The 16,632-nt window shown below is 41.2% G+C and overlaps 2 protein-coding genes across 2 annotated transcripts in view; both read right to left on the bottom strand.

The window, feature by feature from the left end:
• The window catches only part of LOC145728794 (uncharacterized), a 66,671-nt gene that overhangs the window by 13,339 nt on the left and 36,700 nt on the right, over nucleotides 1-16,632 (bottom strand). The gene's annotated exons all lie outside the window — the stretch shown is intronic.
• Nucleotides 4,518-16,632, bottom strand: part of LOC145728789 (rhamnogalacturonate lyase-like) — a 29,842-nt gene continuing 17,727 nt past the window's right edge. Inside the window, exons 2-7 of the mRNA XM_081979300.1 lie at nucleotides 7,472-7,686; nucleotides 7,175-7,415; nucleotides 6,873-7,125; nucleotides 6,586-6,821; nucleotides 4,942-5,125; nucleotides 4,518-4,890 (exon numbers count right to left, since the gene is read on the bottom strand). Of these exons, the coding sequence (XP_081835426.1) occupies nucleotides 4,563-4,890; nucleotides 4,942-5,125; nucleotides 6,586-6,821; nucleotides 6,873-7,125; nucleotides 7,175-7,415; nucleotides 7,472-7,686 (1,457 nt within the window). The 3' untranslated portion in view covers nucleotides 4,518-4,562. The remainder of the gene's footprint in view (nucleotides 4,891-4,941; nucleotides 5,126-6,585; nucleotides 6,822-6,872; nucleotides 7,126-7,174; nucleotides 7,416-7,471; nucleotides 7,687-16,632) is intronic.

Below are 16,632 nucleotides of genomic sequence, written 5' to 3'. Positions count from 1 at the left end.
GACGATCAACTCTAGGAGGGGGGCAGTGTTGCGAAGTGAACTTTTGATTATTAGTTAGGATTTCTTAGTTATTTGTTGTTACCCCTGTATGTTACGTTGCTTTGTTTACGTTCTACATTCTTTTGTCTGTGTTCTAGAAAATCCTGGCTCCGTTGCTTATATAGAGAGAGATTTATGTTATAGCTTAATGAGTGTGAGAGAGAAAGTCAATTTCATGAATATTTGGGAACTTTCTAGAAACCATGGAAGCCTATATAAGCAGCTGAACCAGGCCTGGTTAGTTAGTTGTTGAGTTGATGGTTGTAGTGAAGTCGAAGTTGTCAGATAACGAGGTTAAAAGTCAGTGTCAGTTTATTGTTTGTAAACAATATACAGTGTTGTACAAGAAGTGTGTTATTAAGGAGTACGACGGTACAATATGTTATAAGTTACTTAGTGTAGTTAAGTGTTTTTTCTCCAAGATGAGGTAATGAAACTATATTATACCTTAATTTTATATTCCAAATTCTATTTCAACCATTTTACAGTTTAGTTGCCTTCCATTAATGTTACTATAATTATTTTCCACTAATGGGTCTCGCTGTCTATCCCTGTATAGAAAGATAGCGTCTAATTTGTTAAGCAGCTTTAAAGGTATGTCCTTCGCCATTGTCCACATTTTTGGGTTCACCTTTGTAGAGCGTTTTAATTCTTTTAGCTCCTGATGATGGGCATGTCTATGCCCGAAACTAGTCGAGCGCGCCCCCATTAACTGGTGGGTTAATAAATTTATAGTGGAGAAGACTGTGTGTTATTCCGCACCCTGTATTCTTACACCTCCACTGAGAGACAATGGACTTCTACTTCAAACTTACTGTGGATTGTTTTGACCGGCTTGACCCGGGCGACATGTAAAAATAAAAAAATGTTGATGTTATTATTACCTACAAACTATGTTATGATTTTGTTGGAGGCGACATGGATAATAACTACTTCTCGATTCCTAGATAATGTTTTCAGACACAAAAAAATAATAAATCCTTTTCTTGGGTCACCTTTCAACCTTGTGTTGCGTCTATCTTCTTGCTCTTTTTTTGGTCAAAATTTACGTCAACTGCACATTGCATTGTACACTCCTTTGGGCACCATCATTTAAGTGGAAACGCTTCACCTAGGCTTCATCTCATCGTAGTGCCGTCTCTTGGCACTATATTCTCTAAGCGGCAAACTTCATCGCTTAGCTTCACTTCTTCATACTGTGTCCTTTTGCGTGCTCCTTTAGCACACCTATCATTGGACATGTATACTTCTTCCTAATTAACGTGAGCCCATTTGGATATGGCAATTCGTTGATAGACGCAACAAGGTCGTCCGGTGGCCACTGAAATGAACAATATATATAACTATAACAGTAAACTGGTCCTTCAAAATCTTCAACATCTTCATTTTTCGGAGGGTCGTAGCGTCAGGGGCAGAGCTGGGTTGTGACTACTAATATGAAGATCAGTAGTCCGAGATCAAACGAGGCGCCTCCACCATGTCACGTTAAGGGGTAGCTCAGAGGAAGGAAACCACAGGTATACAGGTGATCCGCTTTTATTCAAGATAATAACTACAATGGTCTTACACCCAGATTGCCAAGATGGCGCGGATCATGATGTCTGAGCGCTGTCCTTTTATTATGTTCTTTGTAGAAACGCTGATATTCACTGCATTTCTTATTGTAGCCTCTTTGTCTATCACTTAAGTCACAATCAAAAGCTTGACGATCCTCTACATATCGTGGTAATTGTCCTTCCGGGTTCTTCATTTCCTGCTCCTGGTTACGCCAATTCTGCGGGGTCGGTAAACGAGACTGCTGTCTGAAGATCCAGTGATATGTATGTCCTTTACGTCCACAATGATAACACGTAATGTTTCTTTTAACAGAGGAGTACCGGTGATTTGTTCTGAAGGTTCTGGTTAAAACGATGAGAAAGTTTATTTACCTTTTCTACAATTAACTCCATAACAGCTACATCTTCCGTTTGGTACTGATCTCCCGGAAATTTGGAGTCTGGCTCACTATCTTTTTATGTGAGAGGTTCTTTGCAACTTCGAACTCCAGACTGTAAACTAAAGCATCCGTCAAGTTGTTAAAACGGCCAAGGCGAACCGCCAGTTGTAGATCTGCGCCTCTGACACCATCAATGAAGGTGGATATGCCAGTCGAGTTAGCCGTCCAACTTCAGTCCCAAATTCTTGTAGGGTTTCTGATGGTCCTTGCAATCTACTTTTCAGTTGGCTTTGGTACACCGGCGTCAAATGTTAGCTTCAGCACCTTTGTAAGGGAGTAGTAGTCTCCTTGTTTAGTCTACGGGATGTTCTGAAGTATTCCGAGAGCTTTACCTTGATGCGCCAGTGCCAACTCGGTGGCTTTTTGATGTTCAGTCCAACCATTAGCCATAGCAGCAACTTCAAACTGTCTTATGTATAAATCCCACGAAGATTCACCGTCAAACTTTGGCACCTTATAATGTTTCAGTATCGCATTCCGTTGAACTTTTGCCGGAGATATCTCGACTGGTTTCTTCGGTTCTTCGCGAATACTCATGATTTCCTTTCGTAAAGTTGCGATCTCTTCCTCCAAATTAGTGCTAAATTTAGATTGTACGGTTTCGACTTTATGGCCCATTTTTTCCACTTTGTGATCCACTTCTTTATGTCTATCATCTCCAGTTGTTGATCGATATAGGATTGTAACTTTGTTCGATTTTTCTCCAAAGCTTGCAGAATAGCTTGTTGTTCTTTCGGTCTGCGTTCTTTCTCCTCTCGCTCTTCTTGCTGTCGTCGTTCCTCATCCCGTTTTTCCTTCTGTCGTTCTTTTTCGGCATCCATCTTTTGTAGTATTGTCGCCTGTTCTTCCTCCATTTTTGCCGTTTGTTGTCTTTTATTCACCATTCACGTACTCTTCACTCACTTATCTCACTTCTGACACCAAATGTTACACTTTACAGGGTTTATTTGATAAGTGAGACTTGAGATATATAATAATTCTTTGGAAAAAAACCGATTTTATCGTCGAATTATTTAGTCTGAATCATTTTCCAAGCAAAATTTTACAAAAAACCACCTATGCACTGTTTACCCGATAAAACTTGAACGTCTCGGGATATAACCTATGATAAAAGCTTTAAAAAAAAATAATAGAGAAGACTGTGTGTTATTTCCCCTCTGGTACACCTCCACGCCGTTACCAACTAGGGTATTTGCCTGCTCAATGCCTCTCTAGAATTTTCACAAAAGTTACTTAACACATACAAAAAGGTGTAATAAATCGCTAAAGGGTACGATCCGAGTAAAAGATATAGTCATTCCTCGTGGAAACTATAACCGCCACTGTCACATCCACGTGGTCTTCTCCTTCAAGTTTTCACCCTTCCGCCTCTTGGAAGTGCACGGCACAAGACAATTCCCCGTAGACTTGACCCACCATCTCCACTCGACGGGCTGCGGACTTCTTCTTATGCCTTGTGCTTCGCCGCACGTTGGCGATTGTCTGTACTCTTCATAAAATGTGCAGAACGCCGAATTCGGCTCTTCGAAATATGGTGGCTAATGTTACACCAGTCCCGTATGTTTCTCAGCCAGGAGTGTTGCTTTCTTTTCGGGCCTCGGCGTTCCTCTATTTTTCCTTCTGGAATCAATTTAGGAATGTAATATTTGACTCCTCCAAGGATATGGCCGAGGTAGGAAACTTTTCTTTCTTTAACGATGTTAAGCAGTTCTCGTTCGCAGCCTGCAGTTCTTAGAGTTTCTTCATTCGTGGCATGTGCTGTCCATGGCATGCGCAAGAGTCTCCGGAGAGACCACATTTCGAACGCCTCGATGCGGTTTAGGGTTCTAACTTTTAGAGACCACCTTTCTACGCCGTATAGTAAGATGTGCCATATGTAGCACTTTATTATCCGTAGTCTAAGTGCTAGAGGGAGACTGCGAGCTAATAGGAGATTTTTAAATTTGAAAAATGTTGTTTTTGCAGATATTTAAGCCGTGCGGCATTGATTATGGGCTGGCGGCCTATTACCATGAGTTTGGTCTTGGTAGCATTGATTTTAAAACCAAAACGTTTGCCCATGTTCTCTATCCTATCCAACATTTCTTGGAGATCCTCGAAAGCTGATGCTAAAATTGCCCTATCGTCTGCATATCGTATATTGTTTATTGGATATCCGTTAATCTATTCCTCTACTTTCTCCTTCCAGGGCCATTTGAATGATCTTTTCCACGTATATATTAAACAGTATTGGTGACAATATACAGCCCTGGCGGACTACTTTGCATACATTGATTGAAGTTATCTGTTATGTCATACATTTTTGATTTGAGATGTCCCCAGAGGAAATCTACGTGCCGGTCATTAATAACTGCCGAAATACCTCGAACATCATAGAGTGTCTCAAATTGATTTAACATGTATTGGAATCTCGGTAACTATAAGAATTCCATAGTCAGCTAAATAGGGAAAGCTTATTTCTGTTGGCAAATTGACTCAAGAATTAATCATCTTTTGTTGTTTTATTATCTTATTTTTCAAAATAAATTTATTGGTTAACTTGTAAACTAACAGCATCATACATAACTCCTCCAGCTTCAACAATCAGTTCTATCACATTCTCACCGCTAACCACTTTACTTTCTTCAATAGGCAAAACAATAGAATGAAACTTTCCGCTTTGAAGAGCACTTCTATATACGCTTGCATCATTATCACTTCTCAAGTCGAAGGTCTGTAGTATCTCACCGTTAAAAAGCACAACCAGTATGGCTTTGCTGGCCGCGGCTAAAGGCAATCGTAGAGTCCTAGAATTACCATCGTAAACGTCTTGGTAGAGGATGCGCCAGGTACTAGGTTGGGATTGAGCGTAGTACCTTAAAATTTTGTTTTTATAATTTAAAATGCATATTTGTTTTGAAGTGTACCAGTCGTTTGCTGAGTCACTTTCTCCTATGGTAAATGTAAGATTTTTGGGGGTTTCAAATTCCCATTTATAGTTACGTTGTTGGTCTGCGTATTTAAATTCACTGGACTTTCGGTTTACTTCGCCAATAGACCATAGTATGTTGTCGGGTTCACTCAATGTAAAGTCAACAACTTTAACTTCACCTAAAAAAAAAAGACTTTATAGGAATTACGAAGACTTGGTACAACACTTAGACATGAGGTTTGGAGAAAAGCATCTAGCGCAAGTTTACGAGGCACAGTTATCAAGCAGAAGCCAGAGAAGCGAAGAAACAATGTCAGCAGTACGAAGCTGACATTGCCCGATTAGTTTAACTGGCTTACCCAACTGCATCCCAGGACATAAGAGAGCGTTTGACAGTAGGAGCTTTTGTAAGAGGCGTAATAGATTGTGATACTGAGCCAGCTTTAAGACTAGCCAGGTGCAAAAAATTACATGATGCCTTTGCCTACGCTTTGGAGTTTGAGGCAATAAAGCAAGTGTCACGAGGACATACACAAGTAAGAAGCCGAACACCAAAGCACAAGAATTGATATTCCAGCCCAGGCCATTCAAGAACCCAATCCGACTGGAATCGTCGATTGAAAACCTGACTGGAGACCTTACGAAAGGAGCTAATGGAATTGTGGAGTAAAAGAGGCAAAAGAATCGTAGTGAGCAAACGCATCCATTTTCTCGTTTTTTTTTATGCTGGAACTGCTGGGAAAAGGGGCACATTTGACCTCAATGCCCTAAACCGAGAAGAATACAGAACCAGAAAAGATGAGAAAAGAAAAGACAAAACTACTAGCTACTAGCAAAGAAAGCCGTCTGCACGATTCTTGCGATGCTGGAACTGCGGTGAAGAAGGACATAAGCAACATCAGTGCCCCAAACCAAAATTATGGAAGAGAAAGCCTAGCCAATGTTCATCAGAAGCAAAAGCTGACTGAAAATCATCATTCATCTTCAGTTACTAAGGTAGCTCGTCTTCAGCAGAACACTCCCAGCTTAGTAGTGAAGAGCAAGGTTTGCAGAAGGAATTGTCAAATGGTTGTCGATACTGAAAGTGGTTTCACCATAGTAAGACCAGACATAGTGAGGCATTGCAGAATTAGTGATGCCGGAACAAAGTTTATATTGGAAACAGCCGGAGGAGATACAATACTTGTATTAATATAGTTAGTTTTAATAGACTATAGTTAGTTGTTGTTGTAATGGTTAACGGAAGCTGCCAGTTCATGTCAATGTCAGTTTGATTGTAAACAAAAGAAATATACAGTATCAAGTGAATGTATAAAGTGGTGTTTTCGTGAGGAAAACGGTACAAATAATAAATCAGCAGGTAGTAAATCTTGGATGAGAGCCGGTATAGGAATTACGAAGACTTGGTACAACGCTTAGAGATGAGGTTCTCTAGAGCAAGTTTACGAGGCACAGTTATAAAGCAGAAGCCAAAGAAGCCAAGAAACCTTGCACCAGTACGAAGCTAACATTGCCCGATTAGTTTATCTGGCTTACCCAACTGCATCCCAGAACATAAGTGAGCGTTTAGCAGCAAATCTCCCAGTATTTTGAAAAAAATAATATCGATGCTGTGTGAATGTTTTTTTTGTTCATATACCTGCAGTAATGTAAATATAATCTTCCGACAAGTTCTCACATCCCTGGCCAGCCGTAGGATATGTCACAATTCTATAAGATCCTGGTCGAACATTATTAATAGAATAATGACCAGATAAATTTGTGTTAGTTTTGTACAAATATCCCAATTGTTGCACATTAAAGTCTTCGTCTAATGAGTCCCACAGAGTCACAGTAGCAGAAGTTTGTCCAATTACAATTCCACTAATAGACCCTCTAGAAAATAAAAATTTTAACTTTGATGGCAATTTAAAGAATCTAACTGACCTCAGCAAAGGATAATCATCATCCTGTACAAAACTGTAAGGCCATTTCTGTTGTTCGGAGGCGGTTTGTGCCTTAACTAAGTTAATAATCTCATCATTGGTGCCAGTTGGAAAATACACCAGAAAAGGACCGTACAGATGTTTCCAACCTGAAGGGGCAACAAAAGATCCAGCTCCAAAATGGGCGCTCATGAAGTAATTGGTTACTAGGGAGTACTCATGCGCTGTCAAGTCTTGTTTCAAGGGGCCTCCTCCTACATGGTTTACATTTACTTTTAACTTTTTGTAAAGAAACATATTTACCATGATAATCCCTGCTTGGAGAAATAACGAAAGCTCCGTATCCATTTCCATAAACGCCTTGATATTGCGTATCTCTTATGTAAACAGCATAATCGTACTTGCTGTAGTAAGTTCCGTTAGAAAATTTATAGGTTGAGTCTTGTACTTTAGTGCAACTTTCTATTTCCTTTTTGGTTGGTAAAGTTCCTTCAGTCACTTGATTATTTGCTTCCGTAAATAGAAGCGGATTAAATCGATAAACCTGTTGGTTTAAAAAAAAGTAATAAGCAAAAAAAAAACACAAACAATTTTGCTAACAGTTCTGGTTTCACCAATTGTAACATTTTCGCTCTTGTCGTTGAAATATTTGGCGTATGAGTAAATGCCGCTGAGGTTGTCCTCAAGGATGTAATGGAGCTCAATGTTCAAAGCGTCATTTGAAACGGAGCTGTTTTGCGTCCAGTAGAAATGTACTCTAGACTCGGACTCTTCCAATATTGCTAAACTGTAGGGCTTTAGTTTAATCTCTCCATCTATAATGTTAAATTTTTTTAAAGAACAGTGTTTTCCATTAAAACCTTTAAAATTGTATTACACAAGAGACATCAGAATTGTAATTGAATGTAACCAAAAGCAAATATTCGAATAGAGCAAGAGTGTCAGAAATGTTGGGTATAAGAGACGGTTGAATGGGGCGGAAAAGAAGAGAAGTAGAAGACAACCTAAAAAAGTGTGGTTAAGCAAGGTTGTTATTGGATGGATGTAGAAGGGAAAAAGATAGCGGGAAACTTTATTAGATTTTGCTAGTTTTGTCAGGAAATTAAAGTGTTTTGTACAGACCTTCCGTATTTTATTTAACGAACCGGTCGACGGCCCTTGAAACGGGTAGTTTCTTTGGTGCACGACACAACATTTGGCGACCGTGACAGGACTTATTGTGGAAAATAGTGGAACTCTTTTTCGGTCTGTAAATAAGCTGGAAAACCCCCGTGTTACTCTGGAAAGTGCGTGGAAAATCCGTACCATTGCAGTCGAGTTTTGTAAACTTTTACCGGGTTTCGAACTTTGTCGTTTTAACCTCGAAACTTTGAGTGATTTTGAATCGGGTTTGCAAATCGTTTATTATGGCTACGGGACTTGAAATTACAAAGAAAAGCCGTACCGTGTACCGGAGTGCGTTTACACGAGCCGCGAATGAACTAGAAGTGGGGTTACAGTCGGAAAATCCTGACAAAGACTTAATACAAGCTTCCCTCGAAATGTTACAGTCAAAATTCGAGTGTCTGAGCAAAATTGACTGTGAACTATATGATCTTTTGTTGGAAACGTCGACAGCCGCTGAACTGGAAGCTGATATAGAAAGCTGTGATGTTTATGCCAAGAAATTTACTATACTGAGGCTGAAATGTAACAAGGTTATTGAATCTAGTACCCTAACTGGAAGTAGTGATAACAGGGGGGCTGATGGAAGAAGCACTGTGAGTATTGAAGATAACCACACAGGTATGCGTAAATTTAGACTTCCTCGTATTGAGTTCAAACACTATGACGGTAGCATCAAAGACTGGTTGGCTTTTTGGGCTCAATTTAAAAAGGTTCACCAAGACGAGAGTATCGATAACCATGATAAAATTGAATATTTAATCCAGGCAACTTTAGCTGGAAGTCGAGCACGACAACTTGTTGAGAGCTATCCGGCCATGAGTGAGAACTATTATAAAATTATAGAAAGCATGCAAAGTAGATTTGGCAGGGAGGATCTCCAAATAGAGGTATATGTTAGGGAGTTATTAAAGTTGATTTTAACCAACACAACCTCTAAACAAAAGATGGAGATAAGCAGTCTATATGACCAAATTGAAACTCAGTTACGAGCTTTAGAGACACTTGGGATAACAACTGATAAATGTTCCGCCATGTTGTATCCATTGATAGAGTCTTGTTTACCCCAGGATTTACTTAGGGTTTGGCAACGTTCAGCTATTTTTAATAGCCCTGCTAGTGGTGACGACCCAACCGACTTTTCGTTGGAAATTCGGCTAAAGCGACTTATGCTTTTCCTTAAGCAAGAAGTGGAAAATGAGCAGCGCATTAGTCTAGCAGCTGAAGGCTTTGGTTTAGGAAGTGGTATGAGGTCGTCTGGAGGAGACAATGCCGGTCAAAGACGGGGAAAAGACAGACTTCATAACGAACCAACTGCTTTGGGTCTTGTAAATGCAGAGGTTGGTCGCATTAATCGCTGTTTGTTTTGTTCAGGTACTCACTTGTCCGAAGCCTGTTTTAAAGCCCAAAAAATGAGTCTAGAACAACGGAAAGAAGTGGCCGCTAAGTATAAAGCCTGTTTTCGTTGTTTGAAAATTGGTCACCAGTCGAGACAATGTAGGGGCAGAATGAGATGTTTGTTATGTGGTCGTTCACACGTTTCTTTAATGTGCTCAGAGTTACTCGCCACTACTAAACAGGATGGTGGAAATGACAAGCAGTGCGAACCAACTACGACGGAGGAACCAAGTGGTAGTCATTTTCGTGAACATACGCTAGCTAATCACACGTCTACTCAAGTATTTTTGCAAACGCTGCGTGTGACAATAAAAGGAGATAGAGGGTCAAAAGTAGTTAGGGCTCTGGTGGATACTGGCTCACAACGGTCGTATATACTGAAAGATACTGCCACACAGCTTTACTGTCAACCCAAAAGAGTGGAAAAGGTTGTACATTGCCTTTTTGGGGGATCAGAGATGTGGGTGACGCATGAGTGTTTTGATATTACTGTTTGTAGAGGTCTATTTTCCCATACTTTTGAAGCCCTGGATCAACTTACTATTTGTGGAACTGTACCACCGGTGTTTTACGGACCTTGGACCAATGAGTTAGACATTTTGGGCGTCCAAGTATCAGATAGTGGGCAGTCTGGTCCCATAGAATTGTTGTTAGGGGCTGATGTTATAGGCATGTTGTACACCGGACGACGAGAACAGTTACCCTGTGGATTGATCGCCATGGAGACTCAACTAGGCTGGACACTTATGGGAAAAGTTTCAAGCAAAAATGGCGCTCGTTCAACTACCGTCATGACGACGTTAAATTTGTTCGTGCAAAACGCGTCCCTTACTCAACTGTGGGAACTGGAAGCTCTTGGGATTAAGGAACCCTCGGATAAACGCAGCAAAGAAGAAGCTGCCATTGCTGCCAGGGAACTTTTTAATCAGACAATCCACATCGATTCAGAAGGGCGATATGAAGTCAGGTTACCATGGATAGAAGACCATGCTCCACTTTCCAGCAATTATAGCTTAACACAGAAGAGATTAGAGTCTGTTGTTCGAAGGTTGAAATCCACCGGTTTATGTGATCAATACGAACAGATTTTTGCCGAGTGGGAAGCAGAAGGAATTATCGAGAAAGTTAGTCCAGACAAAGTTAATCATCTTCTGGGACATTACCTGCCCCACAGGCCCGTCATCAAAGAGAGCAGTCTAACTACAAAAATAAGGCCGGTTTTTGACGCTTCGGCCCATGAGAAAGAGAAACCTGCTCTAAACCACTGCCTTGAAAAAGGACCCAATCTGATAGAACAAATCCCTTCCATGTTATTGAGATTCAGAGAAAAAAGGATTGGGGTAGTGGCGGACATTCGTAAGGCTTTCCTGCAAATAAGTGTACATACTGCAGATCGCGACTTCTTAAAATTTTTATGGCTAGACTCTCAAGGACGCGAAGTCGTATACAACCACCGAAGAGTAGTTTTTGGTTTGAATAGCAGTCCTTTCCTTCTTGGGGCCACTTTGGATCATCACCTGTCCCAATGTTTAAATTTATGCTGTTCCACTAAGTCGAGTAGTAATCTGCTGTATACCCGTGAGACGGTGGAAAAATTGAAACGAAGTTTTTATGTGGATAATTGTATGGTTAGCTTATCCACAGAAGCAGGAGTTGAAAAGTTCATCAGAGAATCAACAATCGTCATGAAACAAGGACTGTTTGATCTAAGAGGGTGGGAGCGCACTGGAGGAATGGATTTTGGTGATTTTGAAGAAACCTGCGCAGTGCTCGGACTGAATTGGCACCCCAAAGGAGATTATCTTACTTTGAATTATAGTTTCATGAAAGACGTTACTTTGGAGATGAACGCCCTTACTAAACGACAGATACTTGCTTTGACACAGAAAGTTTTTGACCCAATTGGTTTTGTCAGTCCCACTACGCTCATACCGAAGCTGATGCTTCAACAATTATGGAAGGACGACCTGACCTGGGATCAACCAGTGACTGAAGACTTAGCTCACAAGTTTATGAGTTGGATTAATGAGTTGCATTACCTGCAACAGATTAAAATACCTCGTTGGGTAATGGCTGGTACCAACGAAGCGGAGGAATTGAGTTTGCACACGTTTTGTGACGCCAGCCAATCAGCATATGCTTGTGTCGTCTTTCTACGAGCTGTCCGAGGCGGTAAAGTGTCGGTATTTCTGTTGGGTGCAAAAGCAAGGATATCGCCTCTGTGTAAAGCAGCTACAAAAATGACCATACCTCGACTGGAACTGTTGGCGGCCACCATAGGCGCTCGTCTTTACTCATCCTTGGTGGTAAATTTTGAACAAGAAGTTCCATGTTTTTTTTGGAGCGACTCTTCCACTGTGGTACATTGGATTCAACGAAAGGAAGAATGGGGAGTGTTTGTGTGGAACCGCGTAAACGAGATAAGAAAGCTGACATCGGCAGACGACTGGCGACATTTACCTGGAGTGTGTAATCCAGCTGACTTACCATCCCGTGGGTGCTCTCCGAAGCAGTTACTCGACTTAAAATGGTGGGAGGGACCCCGATGGCTTTACGACGACCCGGTTACTTGGCCAACTGCCGTTGAAGTTCCCAATGAGGAAGAGATTAATGGGGAAAAGAAAAAGAAACTTGTCACTACATTGAACCATTTGGAAAAAACCGATATTTGGCACTTTAATTACTTTCAGAAGTACACCAAAACCGTACGTATGTTTGGGTGGATCCAGAGATTTATTAACAATTGCAAGCGCCCAGATACAAAGAAGTATGGTGAACTTGATGCGGACGAGCATAACGCGGCAGAGGTACAAATCCTGAAACTAGTGCAAGCTGACTGTTTCACTGGATTGAATGACTCAAGTCTAATTGGTTTTTCCCCCATGTGTGACGAAAAAGGATTAATTCGTCTCATGTCCAGAATATCTACAAGGTCAGATAACGATGACTTTCGTTTTCCCATAGTGTTGCCATCTAAACATCCTATAGTGAAGAGTATGATCATGGAAGTCCATATTAAGTCATGTCATGTCGGAACCCAAGGTCTACTTTCACTCCTTCGAGAGAGATTTTGGTTGCTTAACGGAAGGCGTACCATTAGATCCGTAATAAAGCACTGTGTGGTTTGTAACCGGTTTAACTCCAAGAACTTGTCGGCGAAAACGCCACCGCTACCTATGGATCGTGTACGAGATGCGGCAGTTTTTGAGGTGACCGGAGTAGATTTTGCGGGACCGTTGTATCTCAAAACTGGAGAGAAGGCTTGGATCTGTTTATTCACTTGCGCCGTGTATCGAGCCGTACATTTAGAACTTACGACTTCACTCTCCACTTCTAGTTTCCTCCAGGCACTTCGACGATTTGTAGCGCGTAGAGGAAGACCTAATACTGTTTACAGTGACAACGGTACGAATTTCCTAGGAGCAGCAAATGCTTTTGCGACATTAGATTGGGAGAGAATTACGCGAGAAACCGCTATCCAGCGTATTACCTGGAAGTTTAACCCCCCTACTGCAGCCTGGTGGGGCGGATTTTGGGAAAGGTTAATAGGTGTTCTAAAACAGATATTAAGGCGAGTGTTGGGACGAGCCAGCCTCAATTATGAAGAATTATCGACGCTATTGTGTGAGTGCGAGTCAGTAGTCAACTCCAGACCTCTCACCTACTTGTCAGAAGATCCCCAAGATCTGACTGCACTGACTCCCCTCATGTTTTTAAGAGAACAGATAGAAGACCGATTACCCGATTGTGACGTCATCGACAAAACTTCATTCAGCCGTAAGATACGGAAACTTCAGACTTTACGTGAAATGTTGCGAAAACGTTTTCGTTCAGAATACTTGGGACAGTTGAAGTTATTTTGCGATGGAAAAGTGACCCGCCCAGTTGACATTGGTGAGTTGGTACTCATCGGCAGCGACAATACGAAGCGTTTGGAATGGCCTATCGGACGTGTTGTAGACGTACTTCCAGGAAAAGATGGGCAGATTCGTTTAGTCAAGGTGGAGACTATCAAAGGGTGCTTACTTCGTCCGCTACAACGACTATTTCCATTGGAGTGTGGACGTGATCCTGAAAGACTCTCAGAGTTGGGCGATTTTAAGCTTCGTGTTCGAACTGAGACTGAAGGGGATTCGCCTGTGACTTCGACAGAATGCGAAAACCCACAGATACCGCTTTCTCAGGAGAGTTGTGAACCTGAGATGGAAGATGTTGGCATTGAAGTCGAGAAAACAACTAGGTGTGGACGCATTAGTAAGATTCCAAGTCGTTATTTAGACTAGTGTTTGTTCTATAGGAAATTTGATGTAGTTACCATCTTTGGTTTGTTTAGCTTTACGAGCTTAATTTTAGTTTTAAGAAACATTTTTTTTGTCAGCAATGTTTCTTAGGTGGGAGAATGTCAGAAATGTTGGGTATAAGAGACGGTTGAATGGGGCGGAAAAGAAGAGAAGTAGAAGACAACCTAAAAAAGTGTGGTTAAGCAAGGTTGTTATTGGATGGATGTAGAAGGGAAAAAGATAGCGGGAAACTTTATTAGATTTTGCTAGTTTTGTCAGGAAATTAAAGTGTTTTGTACAGACCTTCCGTATTTTATTTAACGAACCGGTCGACGGCCCTTGAAACGGGTAGTTTCTTTGGTGCACGACACAACAAAGAGACAACGGAGGAAATCGTGATTAAAAAAGGCGTAAGACAGGGATGAGTATACATCCCTGCACCAATCTTATTCAACCTATACTAAGAGGACGTTATAAACTGAGCACTTTCAGTGCAAGATGCAGGTATTAAAGTACCTAAATAGCATTCCAATAAACAGCATAAGATATGCCGATGACACGGTTGTAGTTGCAGCAACTCCAGAAAATTTTCAGATACTAATTAACAGAATAGTAGAGTGCAGTGAAGAATACGGATTATCACTTAACATCAGCAAAACAAAAATAATGGTAACACATATGGAATTCAGTCATATAGGCGAATCAAACTACTGCACAAGAACTTAGCTATAGGCATGAAGCATAAGCCACTAGCCGACGGGAAATTCTTTGAATTAGAAAAACACCAAATGTGAAACAAACAAATTCGTTAAACTAGGAAAACATTGAAAACGCGAAGCTTCATATGAGATGACGGATCCACACGTGCTTTTCCAGGTGTGGTGCCAAGAAGAACCGGCGGTCGTTCCTTTTACGCGCCTAAAACAGACGTACTGGGCTGCACGATACGGATTAGCCAATTAGATTAATTCCTAATTTGGTCTATCCAATGAGTGTATAGTCTATTGGATATGAATGTGAAATGGACATCCAATGGATGTCCATAGACGGGCTTCATATGTCCATTGGACGGCGTTGTGTTGATTGGGTTACTATTAAGAAACGCAAACTGTTGGTGCATCTTATTATCCAGGAAAAATAATGGGCGAAAGATCCACAAGAAGATTACTGAATTCATGGTTAAAGAACGTGACAGAATGATGCAATTGCAACAACTGCCAACTATTTAGATCTGCAGTATCAAAAATACGCAAAGCTTGTTAGCCAAACGGAACGAAGAGGGCTTCTAAAAAAGATAACGGTTAAGCAGATGTGACCGTAAATAAAATACTACATGACTAGAAAATTGAAATGATTAGTTAAAATCAAGTTGTGATTTATAGCATAAGACAGTGATACTTAATAGCTATTCTACCAAGGGCGTTAGAGAGAACATAATGTCCTGAAGGCCAAAACAGCCAGAGGGATAGGTTTCGGCCTGAAGGACATTATACATTATACGAGGTAACTATAAAGGTCTTTCGTAATAACAGTGGTAACAATATTGTTACGATTTGGGCCTACTATGCTCGATACTTCTGAAAGAGCACTCGATTCGGGATGGAATCAAAGCGCCGCAATATCTGGCCGGGCGCGTGTTAAAGTAGGCCACAGTTAGGAAGCGACACCTGGAAGCATCTTCGATGTTCGACGCAAATCGCGAAGCGTTTTGCGGTGGTTCTAGAACGTGGTTTATCGAATAAAAAGGACCCGTTTCGACAGTGGAGTAGTAGTGGATTTGGAACGCGGTGAAATTTAAAGAGTAGAATAATTGTGGAATTGTAGTAGTGTTTTTGGTAGCTGAATTAATTATTGTACGGAGTTTAAATAAATTTATTTCTTGTTGAGTTAAATTGACTTTGTGTAAACCCACGGGAAAATCGTAACCATTGGTGTCAGAAGTGCGATCAGACTTTAGTGCGACGTGAATTTGAATTAAACTTCGGGTTAGAGACTTGCGTTCAGAACCGGACTAGAGATTTTCAGAACAGTGGTGTGTTAAATTTATTGTATGCCAATAACAAGACGTCAAAGTGCAAACATGGAGGCCCAACTTGCAGCTATTATGGAAATGCTTAAACAAAACAAAGAAGAACAAGAAAGAATTCGACAACAAGACAAAGAAGAAGACAGAGAGCGGCAAGAAAAGCGTAACGTAAAAATATTGGACGTTCTAGTGGGGACCAAGACAGAAATCCAAGAGTATGTAACCCATAGTCTCAATAAAATTCAGAGCGATGTTCGGGAGGACATAAATAAAATTCAGAATGATGTCGAGATAAAGCTACGCGACTTAGAGCGGAAAATTGACAGCAGAGGAGTCAACTCTACAGTGATCACCGGAAACGGGCTCAACAAGATCAAGCCTCCCACATACGACGGTCAAACTTCATGGGCAACGTACCAACTCCAATTTGAGGCCGCTGCAAATGCAAATAGATGGAGTAACGAGGAAATGGCTGTAGCACTGGTGGTGGCATTACGAGGACCTGCATTGGAGCTGTTACAGACTTTGCCTATCGCCCAACAAAGCAACTATGAAGCATAAGTAGCTGCATTAGAACGGCGTTATGGGGATCAACATAGGAAACGAGTGTATCAAACGCAATTAAAGGCAAGACAGCAGAAAACTGGTGAAAATCTACAAGAGTTTGAGGCCGAAATTCGTCGCCTTGTGCATCTGGCTTACCCAGCCGTCCCGGATGGAATACAAGAAGAACTTGTGGCACAGTATTTTGTGGAAGGGATTCGATATCCGGAGGTAAAGAAAATGCTGAAGATATTCAAAAGGAGCAACAGCAGCGAATTACTGGTTCGAGCGCTGGAAGTTGAAGCTGCGTGCAATGACTTAAAGCCAGAGACTATTCAAGAGGAGAGGGT

Source organism: Ips typographus, linkage group LG4 (assembly GCF_016097725.1).
Source record: "Ips typographus isolate SLU linkage group LG4, UJ_Ityp_2.0, whole genome shotgun sequence".
In the NCBI taxonomy this organism is placed as follows: domain Eukaryota; kingdom Metazoa; phylum Arthropoda; class Insecta; order Coleoptera; family Curculionidae; genus Ips; species Ips typographus.
Note: the sequence above shows the minus strand (reverse complement) of the source record. Positions and strands in the feature narration are given on the sequence as shown.